The sequence below is a fragment of the Calliphora vicina genome, chromosome 3, assembly GCF_958450345.1.
Source record: "Calliphora vicina chromosome 3, idCalVici1.1, whole genome shotgun sequence".
Lineage (NCBI taxonomy): Eukaryota > Metazoa > Arthropoda > Insecta > Diptera > Calliphoridae > Calliphora > Calliphora vicina.
The window spans coordinates 97,419,590-97,438,258 of NC_088782.1; the positions used below are offsets into that span (position 1 = coordinate 97,419,590).

General features: G+C 30.1%; 1 protein-coding gene across 1 annotated transcript; it reads right to left on the bottom strand.

Moving 5' to 3' along the window:
* Positions 1-1,048: 1,048 nt before the first annotated feature.
* Positions 1,049-18,450, bottom strand: Taf6 (TBP-associated factor 6). Its single transcript, XM_065503943.1, has 5 exons — positions 17,483-18,450; positions 12,050-12,495; positions 11,787-11,969; positions 2,172-2,607; positions 1,049-1,302 (listed from the first exon to the last, which is right to left on the bottom strand). The coding sequence occupies exons 1-5, from the start codon at positions 18,356-18,358 to the stop codon at positions 1,216-1,218; spliced, it is 2,028 nt and encodes a 675-aa protein (XP_065360015.1). The 5' UTR covers positions 18,359-18,450; the 3' UTR covers positions 1,049-1,215.
* Between the last annotated feature and the right edge of the window lie 219 nt (positions 18,451-18,669).

Here is an 18,669-nt window from a genome sequence, read left to right on the forward strand (position 1 = left end):
TATATTCTCTGCGTTATTCCACTAACCCATAACAGATACAAAAGTCTATAGATATATTGTTGTAACAGTTCCATTGTTATCGTTAGCTCTTTCCTGAGGAAAAAGCGTTCGGTTAATACAGAAAACTAAATTATGCTTTAGACATCTCGCTTTTTCACTTGTTTATATTGGACCCTTAATAAAAATCTACATTCGTTAGTTCATTAGGTGTTTTCATAGACCTAAATTTCGACTGTGTTCAAAGATTTTCAAGACGGAGTGAGATGGGGATGGGCGAACACTCAAAAAGGTGAAGGGTATCATGGGGACTTTTAACAAAGGCTGTAAATATGTTGGTGACGGCACAGTCTATACAGCTATTGAGACTATTGCTCCATCCAGATCTCAGGTTGTGTTCATTGACCGTTCATTTCCTCATGCCTGGTGTTCATAGACAAGCACCCAACATTATTTTATGATTTTTTGTCTGAATTCTGGATATATCTTAGCAATAAGGATATAAACATCAGGATAACACAACAACCACATTATTTCGTTCCCATTGTTCCCACGTTCCCATGACAATAGGATCTTCGCTCTGGAACAACCCGTGTCTCACTCGGCCAAATAACATAAGTTGATATCAACCGAAAGGTTTTTCCTCATGAAAGAACTTTCGACGAGATGTTACAACAATATTTCGTTGAGAGATACCCACTAGTGAACATGCAAGTAACATCGAAATATCCTCTACACTATGAAGATTTCCCAGTCACAGAACATTTAATTCTGACAAAAGTAGTTCCTCCCGAAATGTAATGAGAAGGGTCATCATAAATCGCCCTAGATCTTAACCTAGTTTTAACGTATTTAAACTTCACAGAACCCCTGTTTTTTATATCAAATTCCACACATTCTTTCATTAGGAACCCATCCCCCTTCGACAGGCATAATCGAATGAAGTTTGCATTAGGTTAAGGCAGTATGAGAAACAAAAATCAATATTCATATAGGACAGCACATGCGTTGTTCTTGCGTGTTAAGATAAAAACAATAAACCTATAAAATATTAGTTATCAAGTATCTGTTATAAACTGAAACAGTTTTTATTTATTATTATTATTATTATGATTATAAGTATACTTTACTTGTTTTTACCAGCAAAGTTTTAATTCTATGCAAAAAAAATGTTCTTAAATGTTAATAAAATTATAAAGCTAATTATGCCTTCCTTAGCTATTCCAAATGTGACAGATCATCTAGTTCCGGTGGTGGTCGAACTTCTTCTGTCTCAATAATAATAGAATTCGAATCAACAGATGTCTAAAAAAATACAGAAAACCAAAATAAAAGCGGAAATCATAAATTAGTCTATGTTAGAATGGTATTTGGTATAGAGATAAATAAATGTATGTTTGAATGTTTAGTATATGAATGTTATTTAAAGCGAATGTTGCACTATGAGCAGAATATTATTAGTTTTTTGTTTAAATATTTCGAAAAGGGTTGTTTATAACATATTTTTAAAGTCAATAGATTCAATGAAATAGCATACATATTCTGAATTTGAGTCAAATCGGACAATGTTAGCATGTGGACATCAAACAAAGGTTCGAAATAATTCAATCTGAATTAAATTTTCAAAATCATATTAAATATGATAATTTAAGAATTCCATTAAAGCATTCATTCTCGAATTTCAAACGTATGATCATGAATCATGAAATTTGTATTCACTTTGAATCTATTGCAAAATAGCTTTTCAACTGTTGCGTTCACTCATTTTGTATATTATTAAAAACAAATTGAATGAAACAATTCAATTCAATTTGTATTAGATTTGAATTAATAAAAATTTAATGAATTCTGTATGAATTCAATAAAACAAAAACCTTTAAATGATGCCAAATTTAGTTTTGGTGGGAATAGTTTTATGGAAAGAATTTTTTTTTATTTATTTCATTTATTAAGAATCAAGCTAAGGGCCAAATATGATTCAAATTCCACTCAGGAAAATTTTTTTTAATTCTAAATTATGCTCAAATTGAATTAATGAATTCGTAGCTCTCTCATCAAATAAAATTCAACTCTTTTAATTTTCTAATGAAAATATGTTTTAACAAATCCTGACCCATAGTGCTGAGATTGTTGACTACTATTGTTTTCAACAAAACAGAATGTGTCATTCTTACCCTTTCACTTCGATTTAAGATACTATTAGCAACAATACTACTGCCACTACTGTTGCTGCCAATAACAACAGTACTGCCTATATTACCTAGAAGGCTATTATTGCCTGAGTTAGAACCATTACCACCAATTCCGCCAACAACACTACCCCCAGCACCATTTAGTGATGGGGCATTTGTTAGTAATACCGATTGTGGTGTAGATGGACGTTGATATAGTGTCTGCTGCTGCTGCTGTTGTTGTTGCTGTTGGGTTTGTTGTAATTGTATCGTTTGAACAGGCTGTTGTATTATCTGTTGCTGTGCCTGCGATACTATAACAAATTTTTGGGCTGGCGGTGGGGGTGGTGTTTGTTGCTGCTGCTGCTGCTGTTGCTGTTGTATAGGCTGTATGGTTTGAATACCACGTATTTGGGGTAAAGTGGTTACCACAGGACTCCTGAAAAAGAAAAATATGTACAAAGATACATGTATATAAATAACATTATTGACATAAGTAAATTGTTAACCAAACACTTTAATGTAATAAGACAATATGATATCAAATTAAGGTCAAGTTTATTGTTATTGAAAGCATACATACATGTTGGTATACATTTACCTACTCGGAAATGTATGTATCTATGTATATTTTAAAAGGACTTTTAGTTAAACTGTTTTAATACCCATACATACTTGTTTTCTGGTTTAATCAACTCGATTCATAATCTTTGCTGATGTTTTTAATTGCATTAAATGTTTTAATTGTTTTTAAGGAGTGAATCACGTCAAATTTCTGTACACTAGCGAAAATCACTTTTCGTAGTATAATTTTAAAATAGTAAATATGCTATAATTCCTAATACAAAACGTGAAAGACTTTTTTAAACACATTGGAAAATTATTACGTTTCTTTTGCCTTTTCAAAGAATAAACATATACAAAATACATGTGGTAGCTAATTTTATTATGTATTAATCGAAATGCATTTTGAATGCTTAGCTTTCTAGTGTACCCCGATAGACAAGACGATAGTGTGCTGGCCTATCAATTTGACATTAATTTCAAATCAATATCTACGGGTAAAAATTACCAAATATGTTTACTCTAGTAAATGGTAAATCGATTACGATTATGGTCGAAAATCGATTTTCAAGGTCTAAAAACGATTATATCGTGATCGATTATATACTCCGATTTTTAAGCTGAAATCGATTTTTGATAACGATTAATCGAAATAGAAATAAAATTCCGGAATTTTTAGTATTGTCTACGTTTTTTGCTTTCATTCAAAATTGTAATATATTAATCTTCAGCTGACATCGGAAAATACTCACGGAGGACCGCATTTTTTAATTCGAAATTTTTTCAACCTTAAGAAATTTTTATAAAAAGGTCTACGAAATTTTTATAAAAAGGTCTACGAAATTTTTTCCATAAAATTGTTGTCAAATGTTTGCCGTTACGGTTTATAAAATGAGCACCTCAGCATAAAGGAGTTATAATACTCTTCCAAAATATGATTTAATTATAGCGTATATGGGTCATTTGCTATAGTTCCCAAAAATGCAGATCGATTATTAAAAAATCGATTATTGGGTTCGATTAATCGACTGTAAAAATCGAAATGAAAATGTTTGATCGAAAAGTCGAAAATCGATTATTAGCTTTTCATACCATTCACTAGTTTACTCCATAAGTAACTAAGCACTGATAGATATATATTTGTTGAAATAATGGGCATTAGGGCCTTTCTATATTAAGGTAACGACATATTTTTGTGTATAACGATAGTAGGGTATTCAATCGATTAACCGTTAATCGGTTAACCGATTAATTTTGGACGGTTAACTGTTTGAATAATTTAAAATTGCCGATTTTCAAACAACAAATAAACCGATTAATTTGTGTCGATTAACCGATTAACCGAAATTCCTTTTTTTGCCCTTTAACATATCTTTTTGTATTTTTCCATTTCAATTCAAAAACAAATTTCAAATTAAAATTAGATATTTTTTGAACATCCAATAAACATGATTAGTGAGTATGTATAACAACTGACACATTAATTTACATGTCTTTGAAACATTGTATTTACATGTATAAACGAAACTTTTTTTTGAAATGAGTCATAACTAAAAAATTAATCAAAATCTAAAACAATCCAAAAAGGAATATTCTTTATCATATACTTTTCCAAGAAAAGTTTTATTAAATCTAAAGAGAAAAATCGTTTACATTATATTATTTTTATAAATGATTATTTCAGAAGATCTCACTAAAACCATAAAAAACTCACACATCGCTCATTTGCTGCAACAACGTCATAATCCAAAAAAAATAGTCGTTTCGAGAAAAACGTCTTTGAATGTTTTATGACATTTTACTATTTCTTATATAATTTGTCAACATGTTAATATCTTTCTAATCTGTATTTAACCCAAATTTTTACTTATCAAATATACAAGAAAACACAAAAAATAATTGAATTTTTTGAAAACTGATAAAACTATATGAAAGATTATAGAAAAGGGCATATTTTGTATTACTCTGTTCAAAAAACACGGATTTTGTGTTATGACGTTGTTGCAGCAAATAGGCGATATGTTTACAAAAATGATCTCAAATACCTTATTTGCTGTTTTTTACGTTTTTGTATATTCGTTGTTGTATTTTCAATTTAAAATTAAAATAGAAATTATGCGGTTAATCGAATAATTTTAAATTAACCGATTATTAAACGAATAAATCTAAACCTCGATTAATTATTTGCTCAATTATTAAACCAGAAACCCGATAAATTGAGAGAAGAAAAAACGAACATGATATTACAAAATCAGATTTTTTTATTTGATTTACAATTTTTTCTGTGTTATTAAAACAGTTTTTCGTAATGTGACATACATTTTTTACGGAAACTAAGAATGTACTACGTTTTTGCGTTCCCATGACAATTGGATCTCCGTTCCGGAACTTCCCGAATCATATTTGGCCAAAGATTGTCAACTCAGCGACAGCTTTACAAACCGAAAGAACAATCGGTCATAGTCGAACTGTTACAACAACTAGGTTTTTGAATTCTACATTTGATCGTTTTTACTGGAAATCTAATCATCCTGTAATAACAGGATGTTTAATCATTCTGTAAAAAATAGACTGATGTGGAATTTCTTAAGGGAAAATTGATGTATTAAACGTATGGATGAAGTGGATAATGTAGATCCATTCGATATTAATCGGTTTTTATTTCAAATCAGTCTTATGAATGGCCGGTATTTTCGCTAACTTATTTGAACATTTTAATGGGAATTATTTCTCTTTGCGTGGAATGGATGAATACGGTGATATAAAAGAGTCGTTCAAATAGTTCGAGTCATGCTGATTTACCTCTGAAATTTATTAAAATAATTTTTCTAGTATTAGTTCTTCTCTGACGTATATTATTATTTTCTGCCACTTCTAGGAGCTATCGATGCGCTAGACTGTCCTAGATTACAGGGTCTCAGACAATAGATTGGCTAGGAAATAGATTCCTCGATGAACTAGCTGATATAGCTAAATATGATCTAGTCAAGTTTCTAGAGTTTATTTGGGGATGGCTTTTTTGAATGACAGTTCTCCGGAAAAACCCCGTGTGATATATTATTTTTGGTCCTTCAGACCTGGATTGCACTTCTTTCATTTATTTATTTTTTTTCTTAACTAGGTCTATTTCTTAAGGGTATTGAATGAGGAAATATATTTTATAGTACACACCCCTTCTAATATAGTACTACTTAAGGTAGGGTCACATATGGCAAATATTAGACGAAAAAGACGTAACCACTTTATTTAGCACACATTTGTTTAATGTTGTTTACTCTTACAAGTGTTTTGTAACATCAAATAGCATCAAATAAAATAAAACTAAATATTTGTTTTGAATTATCCTAAGTAAAAGCAGTTTTTGAAATAAATAAGAGAATTAAAATATATTTTATTTAGTGGTTACGTCTTTTTCGTCAAATATTCGCCATGTGTGACCCTACCGTTAGAGTTTCCGAAAAACCGACAAAATTTAAAAATTTTATGGGCCTGGCTCATTAAATGCGAACGAACATTTTCTTTCTTATTTTATATTGATTTTTTTTATTGTTTTAAATATAAAATAAGAAAATGTTCGTTCGCATTTGGTGAGCCATGACTTAAAACCGTTCGGTTTTGGGATTGTTTGTTAAATATTATGGTGTTATAGACACAATAATCATATGATAATTAAAAAAAAGAACTATATTGAATAAGTTGCTTACAATTTAATTCCAAATGATCTTAATTTTATATTTTCTGGCAGTCATAAATCAATTTTAAGTATTATCGTCAGGAGATATGATACAATAACATTCTGTATTGGAAGATTTCAAAATATGGATTGAAGCTTATTATTAATTAATTTTTCTCTCTTGCACGAATCATTTGAATTTGCGAGTGTTTTTTTTCACTTTTGAAATATCAACGCTTAATTTCGATTTGAAGTTCTCCACTGCCATCAGCAGTGATGCAAAGCCTACCAATTCATCATTTCGTTTTTCTGAAGCTCGAAGCATGCTCGGGAATGCTTTTTATCAAACGGGAATGACAAATTATTAGAAGCCATTGAAGAAACTGCTGCACATCTGAGCAAAAGTTCTATTAATGACACAATTCGTTTGTTATGCGCTATCATATTTCTAGCGGTCGGTTCCTTTCAAGGTGTAATTGCCAACGACTTAAACCTCAGTATGGGACGTACAACATTGTGAAAAGTATTATGGGATGTATTTAATGTGCTTGAAGAAAGGCTGTGTCCACTTTGGATTCAATTGGACATGACCGAGGCTGAAGCAAAATCATCAAAATTGCATTTTTCCAAATATTTAAACCACCGACCGTATAATCGTACGTACCACGTACGATTATTAAAACCACCTCAAAATTGTATTATTGCAGAAAAGGATATTACAGCTTAAATGTATTAATTGTAAGTACATAGCCCCATATGATATTTATTTGTATAAACGAAGTATTTATTTTGCATGTAGATTTCTGATCACCAAATGAAGATACGAGCTGTCGACGCAACTAGACCTGGTTCCTGTGTAGACTTTAAGATATGCTAATGCGTACTACACTGAAATGTATTCCAATAGTAACCGTTGTTACTGGTTGTTTGCCGACTCAGCCTTACAGCCCTATGTGTTAGTACCAGAGACCGAAAATAACTGGTTCACTTTCATTTCAATGGTAAATTCTCATTCGCAGTCATTTAAAAATAATTTTTTGTGATATATCACTGAGAGAGTGATTTATTAGAGAACATTTTAGGTTTGGGGTTGAGAGAAAAGGAAAAGAAACAAACACAAATAATCTGGATGAGTGATTTATAATTTATTTTTTTCGTAAAGGTCAGCTTGCGACTTTTATTTGCGAACATGAAAAATAAATCGCAAAAATGCATTTGATGCAAATCAACGCTTAAATATACAAAATTTATCAAAAGATTAATAACAATTTAAAAAAAAATTCTCATTTCTGTTACTCAGACTTCATCATATCATATTATTTCCATTTGTTAAAAATTACTAACAATATGTTATTGTATGTAAATAAAATAGAAAGTAACTGTTATTAAAAACAAGAACAAATGAATTGTTTATCTCACACCAAACCATTAAAAAACAACAAAAACGAATAAAGGTCATACCAAACCATTTAAATAAAAATAATTTGTAACTGTTATTTTCAGTGATTTATTTTTATCACAAAAATATAAATCACAATTTGGGTTTATTGGTATATGGACGAGTTATTTTCGATCTCTGGTTAGTACCATACAAATCCGCTGCTTTTGGTTCAATGCAGCACAAATTTAATTTACGTCATTCAGCTGCACGAAATATTGTTGACAGAACTATAGACAATTTAAAGAGCCGTTTTAGATGCCCTCAAATGTGACTACCCTACACTCCATTAAAAGTGGTGAAAATTACAAATGTTTGTTGCGCTTTGCATAACGTTTGTAAGTAGTTGCAATTAAATATTATTTTTTAAATAATTTCGACTCTTCGACTGATCCATTAAAGGTGATTGTTCGAAGATCTATAAAAGTCAATTGTTGGATTCGACTTATAGAAATAATGCTGTGAATGCTGTGTTGAATATTAGAAATGAACTGTAATTTATTAAAACTCTAAATAATTTATTACATGGCATAGTGATATAAACTTAGTAACTACTTTGTATTAATAGGTTATTCAAACATTTACTACAATTTGCCACTGAAATTAAAGTGGATCTGTTTATAACGGAATCATATTCTATATAGAATTACCTATTACTTTTTAAAATTTTGTTAAGCAAAATTTTGTATTTCTTTTATTCTTACAAATTTATTAAAAATATATATGAAAATAAAGTCCAAAAATAATTAGGTCAATATCTCTTATTATTTTGAGGTACCTGTGATTTAAAGTTTAAACTGATTTCGGAAAAGTCGCAAATTTTGACAGGCCGAAATGAGCGGAAGCTACTAGTCGGTTAAAATATCAATATTCAGTAAAATTCGAAACAAACCGAATCATTTCTAATGTATGTATAGTAGGGTGGCCCCAAAATTTAAGTTGCGGATGTTCCCACCTAAAATGAAAATTTGATTCATTCTAAGACTACGTTTTGAATTTTTTTCGTCCAGGGGTCAATATTTGGCGAGCTGGATCAAAGGATAAAAAGGTCCTTTTTTGAGGTTTTTTACATTTTTTCCATATTTCTTCCAAAGGAAGTATATGTAAATTTGGTATCATATGAAAGGTCTTTGAGAGACGCATTCAATTGGTTAAAAGAAATTTAAAAAAAAAAAATTTTATTTAAAAAATTTTAAAAATTTTCGACAAAATTTAATTTTTTTTTAATTTTTTCATAGAATTTATTCAAATACATAGATGAAATTTCTTGATCATAAACATCATGTAATTTCACCGAAATGGTTTTTCTCGTTTTTTAAAATTCAGTCCAGTTCAATGTTTATTCAAATTTGTTTAAACCCAATTTCATCCCTATCTGACAATCTCTGTATACTCATTTCATAGTATATGTAATGGGCTTCAAAATAACTCAAATTTTATAAGCTTTCCATCGATGTATAATTTCGTATACTTTTTTTTTGTTACACTACGAATATTTAAATTTAAGCTAAAACATTTACTATACATCGCGCTATAATGATTATTTTAATGTTATTCCTTTGGAATGTTGTTGTAACATGTGAAAAACTGCTTATTACATATATTTTTACATTGTTTAGTATATTGTTTGCTAAATGAGAAATATTAATTAACAGTTAAAACCATAGTAGAAAAATAGAAGGTAGTTTCATTCTCTCTTTATTTTTTAAAATTCTACGTCTGACATGCTTAAGGATTTTGACGTTTTCGTTAAAATAGTAATACCATATTAATTAAAAATTTTCCCATATATTCTTTGAATTTTGTGAAAAAATTAATACATAATTTTCATTAATTTGAAAATTATTAAAAAAATATAAAAAATCAAATTGGGATCAAAGGTAAGATTTTCATTTTCAAATATTTCAAAGCTAATTTGTGAACATTATTTTAAGATTTAACAAACATGAGTTACATTTTCCCCAACTGCGAAAATACCAAATATTTTTGCAAAAATTCAAATGTAAATTTTCCCTACATTACCTAACAAACGACAACAGTAAAACTTGCGAAGATCTGCCAAAAGAGCCAATGGTGTGCTCGGACCATTTCCTTAAAAGCAATATTTCAGTTAATACATTAACTTCCAACCACAACATACTTAATACATTTTTATTTAAATACTAAATTATAAATTACACCTTTTTTTGTAAAAAATTTCTCTAAAATAAAAATCATTTTTAGGAATGTGGCAACGCTTTTTATAATGCTCACAAAATAAGGAAACTTCAAAAAACCTTATTTGAAAAAAAAATTTTGATTGAAACTACCTTCTATATTTTTATTATGGTTAAAACTTAAAAATATAAATTCATAGAAAATATTTTAATATTAACATAATTTTTTCATATATATTTATTTACAAATTCGTTTACATGAGTTTATTCTATTAGCAATTCTATTAGTCGTTGTATTTCATTAATTGTTCTGTTGAGTAAAATTGAATGCAAGGGGGCTCTGAGAAGGCTACCTCTTTCCAATCTATTAAATCCGTGTAGGAATGACAATTAAAATTGAGTGTTGGAATTGTGAATTGACGAAGTATATAATAAATAATAAGTATATAATAAATATGTTAAATGTCACAAATATGTAAATTTATAATACTTATAGTTGTACTTAAAAGAGTACATCTATCAACGTTTTATTAAATTTGTTTATCAAAGTTGCTTATTATCTGTATTAAGATAGATTGCAATTTAAATAAACGCAAAAAAAAAAAATATGTAGTATGAAAACTATTTTTGTTATAAAAATGATTTGTTATTACATTTATTATCTCCCAACCTACACAATCATGTCTGATATGCCCTTTGAATTTTTCTTTAATAAAATTAAAATAAATAAAATTGGTATTGTTGACAACAGTGTTCTAAAATGTGCTATGTTGCAATGTATTATTTCCAATCAAAATGTAAAATTTTATTTTTTTGGTTTTTATGCCCTTTTGATTTTAAGGTGACCATATATAAGATTTTTTGTAAAAATTAAAAAAAAAGAGAAAAAATTTTCTCTTTAAATTTTACTAGTTGTCAATGATTTTATACAAATTCTTCATTACTTTAAAAATAAACGACAAAAAACAACAACATTCAAAAGCAAATTATTATTATTATTATGGAATAATGTTTTAGCTTAAATTTAAATATTCGTAGTGTAACAAAAACAAAGTATACGAAATTATACATCGATGGAAAGCTTATAAAATTTGAGTTATTTTGATGCCATTACATATACTATGAATTGAGTATACAGAGATTGTCAGATAGGGATGAAATTGGGTTTAAACAAATTTGAATAAACATTGAACATTTCGGTGAAATTACATGATGTTTATGATCAAGAAATTTCATCTATGTATTTGAATAAATTCTATGAAAAAATTAAAAAAAAATAAAATTTTGTCGAAAATTTTTAAAATTTTTTAATTAAAATTTTTTTTTTTTAAATTTCTTTTAACCAATTGAATGCGTCTCTCAAAGACCTTTCATATGATACCAAATTTACATATACTTCCTTTGGAAGAAATATGGAAAAAATATAAAAATCCTCAAAAAAGGACCTTTTTATCCTTTGATCCAGCTCGCCAAATATTGACCCCAGGACGAAAAAATTTCAAAACGTAGTCTTAGAATGATCCAAATTTTCATTTTAGGCGGGAACATCGATACCTTATTTTTTCTCCATACAAACGGGGCCACCCTAATGTATAGGTCCATACGGATATCTTTATTTCAACTTCCCTATTTATAACGATCCAGAATATAATATGAATATTACAGAAATTTCAATTAGAATGACATAATTATGTTAAAATTAGGACAAATTTGACACACATGGTGACGGTACAAAAAAACCTAAATCAGAACTAAAATAAAAACCAATTTACTTCAAATGTACTTACGGTTGTCTCTGTGGTGTGATTTGTGTAACTTGTGGTCTGCCAATTGTTGTTGCTGTTTGAGCAGCAGAAGTTATAGGGCCACTGGAAATGGTGGCAGGACCAGTGACAGTAGCTGTAGAAGGTGTATTGCGAGCTTTTACCACGGCCTGACATAAAGAGGGTCCCAGAAAACCAAAATCGTTTCTACATAATTTAATAAAATAAAAAAAAATTAGTTTTAATAAAACAATGTTCTATATTATAAAAGTTATCTGCTGACTTACTTATACTCATCAGAAAAGTCTGGCGGATTTCGTATTTGTTTTAATATGGGTGGACATACTTTTTGCAACATTGCACGAATATGACCAGCAGCTGTCTTATCGGTATTACTTTGTGAGGAACCCAGTAAATGCCCTTCAATACGTTCAGATACAAACTTAAGTCGTGGTATGATGAAAACTTTTATAACCTCAGCACCAAGTTCTGAGAGTCCCGCTATAGAGCCGTACAATGAAGACAAGTGAGTTTTATCATTTTGTAAAGCTTTACTGAAGATGCGTGTTACACGAGTTTGTAGATTATTGGTGGATGTATTAAAGGTTTTACAGATTTGTGACATAAGACGAGAGGCAAAATCACGCAATGCCCAATGATTATCTAATTCGGGGCGCATACATAACTGTTTTGACACAATACAAGTGGTAACCGATGGTATAAGTTCATGAAGCTAAAATACAAAATTTTGAAACCAATTTATTTTTAAATTCTAGGTGCTTTAAGTTTATTTATTTGGTATAAATTGTTAACTTGTTAATTCAATAACTTTATAAATTTTGTCTTTATTATTCCAATCTAGTGTTCTTAGTATTTTTATATAAAATTTGTTGAAAGAAATTTTTCTTCATTCTAAAATAAAATTTTGATAAAGACTTTTATTATTTTTTAATTCAAGAGGTTATGGGCCTCCATTATTTCACTAAATAAAATAACATTTAAACGCGGAATTAAACGAGTTATATCTCAATAAAAATGGATATCAAGGCAATGTTCCCAAAACTAAATAACAATAATTATCACACATGGAAATTTAATGTGGAAATGCTATTGTTGGAACGTGAGTTATGGGATGTTATAACGTCTGATATTCCGGAGCAGCCGGATGATAAATGGCTGGTACGAGATGGAAAAGCTCGAGCGGTAATTGGATTGTCTTTGGAAGAAAACCAAAAGGTACAAATAAAGAAGCAGAAATTTGCTAAAGAATACTGGGAAGTGCTGAAGAAACATCATGAAAAGGCGAATCTAACAAACAGAGTAAGTCTTTTGCGAAAATTAACTTCGAAGAAACTTCAAGATGGAGAATCAATGGAAGATCATATTGCCGAATTCTTGGATATTGCTGATCGTTTACAAGATATGGGTGAAGAATTTCCGGAACATAAGATTGTTGCATTTTTATTAGGAAGCCTGCCGGATAATTACAATGGTATTGTATCTGCACTCGAAGTACGTCCAGAAAAAGACCTGACATTGGATATGATTAAAGAAAAATTAATTCAAGAAAGCAAAAGAAATCATACTGATAAATCTCAAGAAGTAGTTTTAAAAACTGAATACAAGAAAAATACTATTTCAAAATGTTTTATATGTGGCAAACCAGGACATAAAAAGAAGAATTGTTATTTAAATAAGAAAAATAAAAATAATTCTGCAAAATATGTCAAATGTGATATAAATAATAATGTTTGCTTTGGTGTTTCTACAGATAATCCAGAGCATGGTTGGTTTGTTGATTCGGCAGCTACATGTCACATGTGTAGTGATAAAGATTTCTTCTCAAAGTTAGATACTTCTACAACTGAAACTATATACTTAGCCGATGGAACCATGATTAAAGCAAAAGGTAAAGGTGAAGGTTACCTACAGATTAAAAATAATAAGATATTGGTGAAAAATGTTTTATTCGTGCCTACATTAGAAGGAAGTTTGCTATCTGTTAGAAAACTTGTATTAGAAGGATTTACGGTGACATTTGATAAAAATAAATGCGTAATATCATTGAATGGTGTAGAACATGCTACAGCAACTTTGAAGAATAGTCTATTTGAACTAGATGAAGATAACTCAGCAAGAAAAATTTCAAATACAGTGAGTGATTGTATTCATAAATGGCATATACGTTTTGGACATAGAGACATAAACGCAATTAAGACTGCAGTAAATAAATCATTATTTAACGGAGTAAGTGTTTCTAATTGTAATTGTAATAATGTTTGTGAAACATGTTTAAAAGCCAAAATGCCTAGAAAACCATTTCCGAAATTTTCTGAAAATCGATCTGCAGAAGTTTTAGATTTAATTCACAGTGATTTGTGTGGACCAATGCAGACACCCTCACCATCTGGAAGTCGATACATTTTAACATTAATTGATGATAAGAGCCGTTATTGTACTTTATATTTCCTTAAAAATAAGAGTGAAACTATTGACAAAATCAAAGAATTTGTTGCGTATACTGAAAATAAATTTGGAAAGCGAATAAAAACAATTCGAAGTGATAGAGGTGGTGAATATTGTAGTAAGGAAATGGATGTATTTCTTAAAAGTAAAGGCATTAAACATCAACTAACAACACCATATACACCACAACAAAACGGTGTAGCGGAAAGGAAAAATAGGAGCCTAATCGAAATGGGAAGGTGCATGTTATTTGACTCGAATTTAAATTCAAAATATTGGTCTGAGGCTGTGAATACAGCAAATTATTTACTTAATCGTTTGCCATCTAGTTCATTAAACACAACCCCATATGAAGAATGGTTTGGAGCGAAACCAAACATGAAACATATAAGAAAATTTGGTTCTTATGCTTTTGTACATATAAATAAACAGAAACGTCGTAAACTTGATCCTGTTTCTAAGAAGCAAATTCTACTGGGTTATAGTGAGGAATCAAAGGCGTATCGATTTTTAAATCCAGAAAATGATGAGATTACCATAAGCAGAGATGTAACTTTTATTGATGGTGAATTTGAAAATAAAAAGTCAACTACAGATACCAGTTCAATTATAAAAGAAATAAACATTGATAAGTTTCCGGAATTAATATCGTTTGATCTAACCCACAATGAAGAACAAAATGTAAATGCAGAGCCAATTCAAACAGCTGAAGAAGACAACGACACTGAGATAACTGACAGTGTCATTAATATTAGTAGTGACGATGTTATCACTTCTGAAAGCGGTGATTTTGCTGGTTTTGAAACAGCAGATAATAATACAAGTTCTGAAGAAGAAAATCAAGTAAACCAAAGAGTATCATCAAGATCCACGAAAGGAATACCACCTAAAAGATACGCTAATATGACATCGACTTCAGAGGAACCTACAAGTTTTAAAGAAGCTATCGAAAGCTCATGTAGTAATGAATGGTTTTTGGCTATGCAAGATGAAATTAATTCCATGGTAATGAATAACACATGGGATCTTGTTGAAATGCCGAAAGATAAAACTCTAGTTGGCTGTAGATGGGTATATAAAATAAAGTCAATGGTTGATGGTAATAAGAAGTTCAAAGCTCGATTAGTCGCGAAAGGTTATTCGCAAAAATATGGTCAAGACTACGATGAGATATTTGCTCCCGTTGTCAAGATAACAACACTAAGAACGTTACTAACAGTAGCTTCTTATAAAAATATGTTTGTACACCATATAGACGTGAAAACTGCATTTTTGAACGGTGAAATAGACACCGAAATTTACATCAAGCAACCAGAAGGTTTTGTAGAACCAGGAAAAGAAAAACTGGTATGTAAATTAAATCGTAGCATATATGGCCTTAAGCAATCAGCTAGATGCTGGAATCAGCGAATAAATGATGTTTTCATTAAATTCGGATTCAGAAGGGGAAAAGCTGATAATTGTTTATATATTAAAGAATACCAAAACGATTTTATTTATGTTCTTATATATGTTGATGACATCATAATTGCCTGCAAGCATGAAAAAGTTGTTAAAGATTTAATAAAGGATATACAATCAAATTTTGAAATTACAGATTTGGGATCTTTAAAGCTATATTTAGGAATTAAAATAACAAGAGACAGAAATGGTATCTTTTTCATGGACCAAGAAGAATACATCAACAAAATTTTGAAAGAAAACAATATGGAAAATGCAAAAGATTCAAAAATACCGTTAGATCCAGGATATTTCAAGCTAGAAGATGATAAAATTTTAGAAAATAATAATCAATATCGAAAAGTAATTGGATCGTTGCTGTATTTAGCAGGAAACACTAGACCAGACATCGCATTAGCAATTTCTATTTTATCAAGAAAAGTTAGCAAGCCAAATTCAACAGATTGGAACGAAGTGAAGAGAGTAATGCGTTATTTAAAAGGAACTCGAAATTATAAGTTACGTGTTGGAACAAATGAAGAACTAATATTGGAAGGCTTTACTGATTCAGATTGGGCTGGTGATAACAATGGAAGAAAATCTACAAGTGGCTGTCTTTTCAAATTAGGAAATTCAACAATTCATTATTCTGCAAGAAAACAGAATATTGTGACCCTTTCTTCTACAGAAGCAGAACTAGTAGCCTTAACTGAAGCTAGCCAACAAGCTGTATGGATAATCCAATTATTAAAAGATTTCGGACTCGACTCAATACCAAAATTGTTTGTTGATAATCAAAGCACTTTAAAAATTTTGGAATCTGAGAAAATAAATTCAAGATCTAAACATATTGATGTCAAATATTTTTATGCAAGAGATCTTATGCAAAATGGAATGATTTTATACGAATATCTTTCAACTGATGAAATGATAGCAGACGTATTTACTAAACCACTATCAAGAATTAAATATTGTAAATTTAGAAACTCTCTAGGTTTAATTGAATAACAAAATATTATGCTATTGAGAAGGGGTGTTAACTTGTTAATTCAATAACTTTATAAATTTTGTCTTTATTATTCCAATCTAGTGTTCTTAGTATTTTTATATAAAATTTGTTGAAAGAAATTTTTCTTCATTCTAAAATAAAATTTTGATAAAGACTTTTATTATTTTTTAATTCAAGATAAATCAAGCTTGCATTTTTATAATTTCTTGGGCGTTGATAGCTCTCATAATTAGAAGCACAAAAACGTTAATATTTTTCCCTGCTCTCTCTTAGTTTAAGAGTTATATGAATTTAAAGTCAATACATATAATAGTACATTTCTCATATATTTGGAAAACAAACTGATCGTTATGGGTATCATTGAATAGTGCTTCACAATACCTTTAATATGATATATAATATGGTACAGTTTATTAATATTGTGAATCAAAAATTCCTTTTGATTTTATATGACAGTACTTCAGAAAATTTTGATATACAGAAAAAGTGATTTTAGCGAAGCCGGTGTTCGATACACCCCAGAGTTTAAAGTCCCTTCACCCGGCCGAAGGCCGTCAATACAGAAAATGTGAATATTAACAGAAAAAAATTATGAAAATATAAACTGTTTGTTCCATTTATTTATTCAATTCAGTAATTTAAAGCTATTTTGGGCAAAATAAAAAATTTAGTAATAAAATTTACATAAATTACAGACATGATCAATAGAAGCATAGAAAGAGATCTGAGTACCCTAGGGGGAACAAATTGAGGTATTCTATTCCGAGATAAAACGAAGGCATATTTTAAAAAAATATTTACTTACATATTTCTCCAGATATAATGAAGGATTATCCAATAAAGCCTTTACCATTCGCATCAAATAAATGAGTAATGCCAAATTATTCTGAACTACATTGACTTTTACACCTTCCGCTATGAAGGTACACATACGTGGCAACATCTCATGTAGACCTGGATCCGATGCCAATGATTGTAGAGCTTCTGCGCGACGCGGTTCATCTGAACCTACACATGCCTCTGTTATTTCCTTGTAGTACAGCTGTTGTTCAACGGACAATTCGTGCGTGGCCAATTGCTTGACATGTACCGTTTCAACATTCTTCAATTTATGAATTTTCCCTGTAGCTGGTTTTCCAGCAGTGTCCTTTGTTACACCCTGTTCCAATTTAACTACCGGATTAACCGAATCCAATGCCTGCAAATCTTTCGATAATGGAGGTGGATTTTCTGGTATGGTTGGTTGTATGCCATCCACCGCCAACCAGTGAGTTCTCAGTGTAATGTCCAAAGGTACTTTGGGCACATTACTTTGTACGATTTCACTTAGATCCATTTCCTTCTCCTCAATGAAGTGCAATTCTCGGCCGCCGCCAGAAGCAAAACGAAAGGGAATAAAATCGTTGGCTGTAAAGCCATATTGGGGCTCAATGTTTCTCACTTTGAGGGCATGATCTATATCACTAAGTATCAGTTTATCTCTTTTAGAATGGTGCATAAATTTTGCAGCATCTTGGACAATTCGTTTGATTTTATACGAAACATCCTCGGCCAATTCTTTGGCGGCATCATCAGGCAAAGAACCCACGCCAATACTTTCGGCGATGACTTTCATGGACTCCGCGGATAATGTAGTACCGTACAACATGTCACCAGCAGTCGCATTAGATGTGGAACTCATTATTTTCTATTATTTTTCCAATATTCTATCCGTTTTTGTTAAAAACAATTACTCTCCGCAAGAATAAAATTAACAGTTGTTGATTTTTCCAACGTAGTACGTTCAGTACAAGCAGTGATGCTAACTGACTTTTTTTGGTCAACATAGCGATTTTGATATTTTAAGAAATTTAATCGATTATTTTATAACAAACACTGTGGTTTCAAATTCAAATCTAGGACAAATTTATTTGGTGGCATTTATATAAGAATTTGAGATCACTGAATCCAAAATTATATATAAACAACTTTTAAACTAAATAAATATTCGTT

Coding starts and splice junctions, on each gene's coding strand:
- Taf6 (XM_065503943.1), bottom strand. CDS start 18,358: ATGAGTTCCACATCTAATGCGACTGCTGGTGACATGTTGTACGGTACT. Junction 11,970..12,049: donor GACTTTTCTGATGAGTATAA/GTAAGTCAGCAG, acceptor TAAATTATGTAG/AAACGATTTTGGTTTTCTGG. Junction 1,303..2,171: donor TCTTAAATCGAAGTGAAAGG/GTAAGAATGACA, acceptor GTATTTTTTTAG/ACATCTGTTGATTCGAATTC.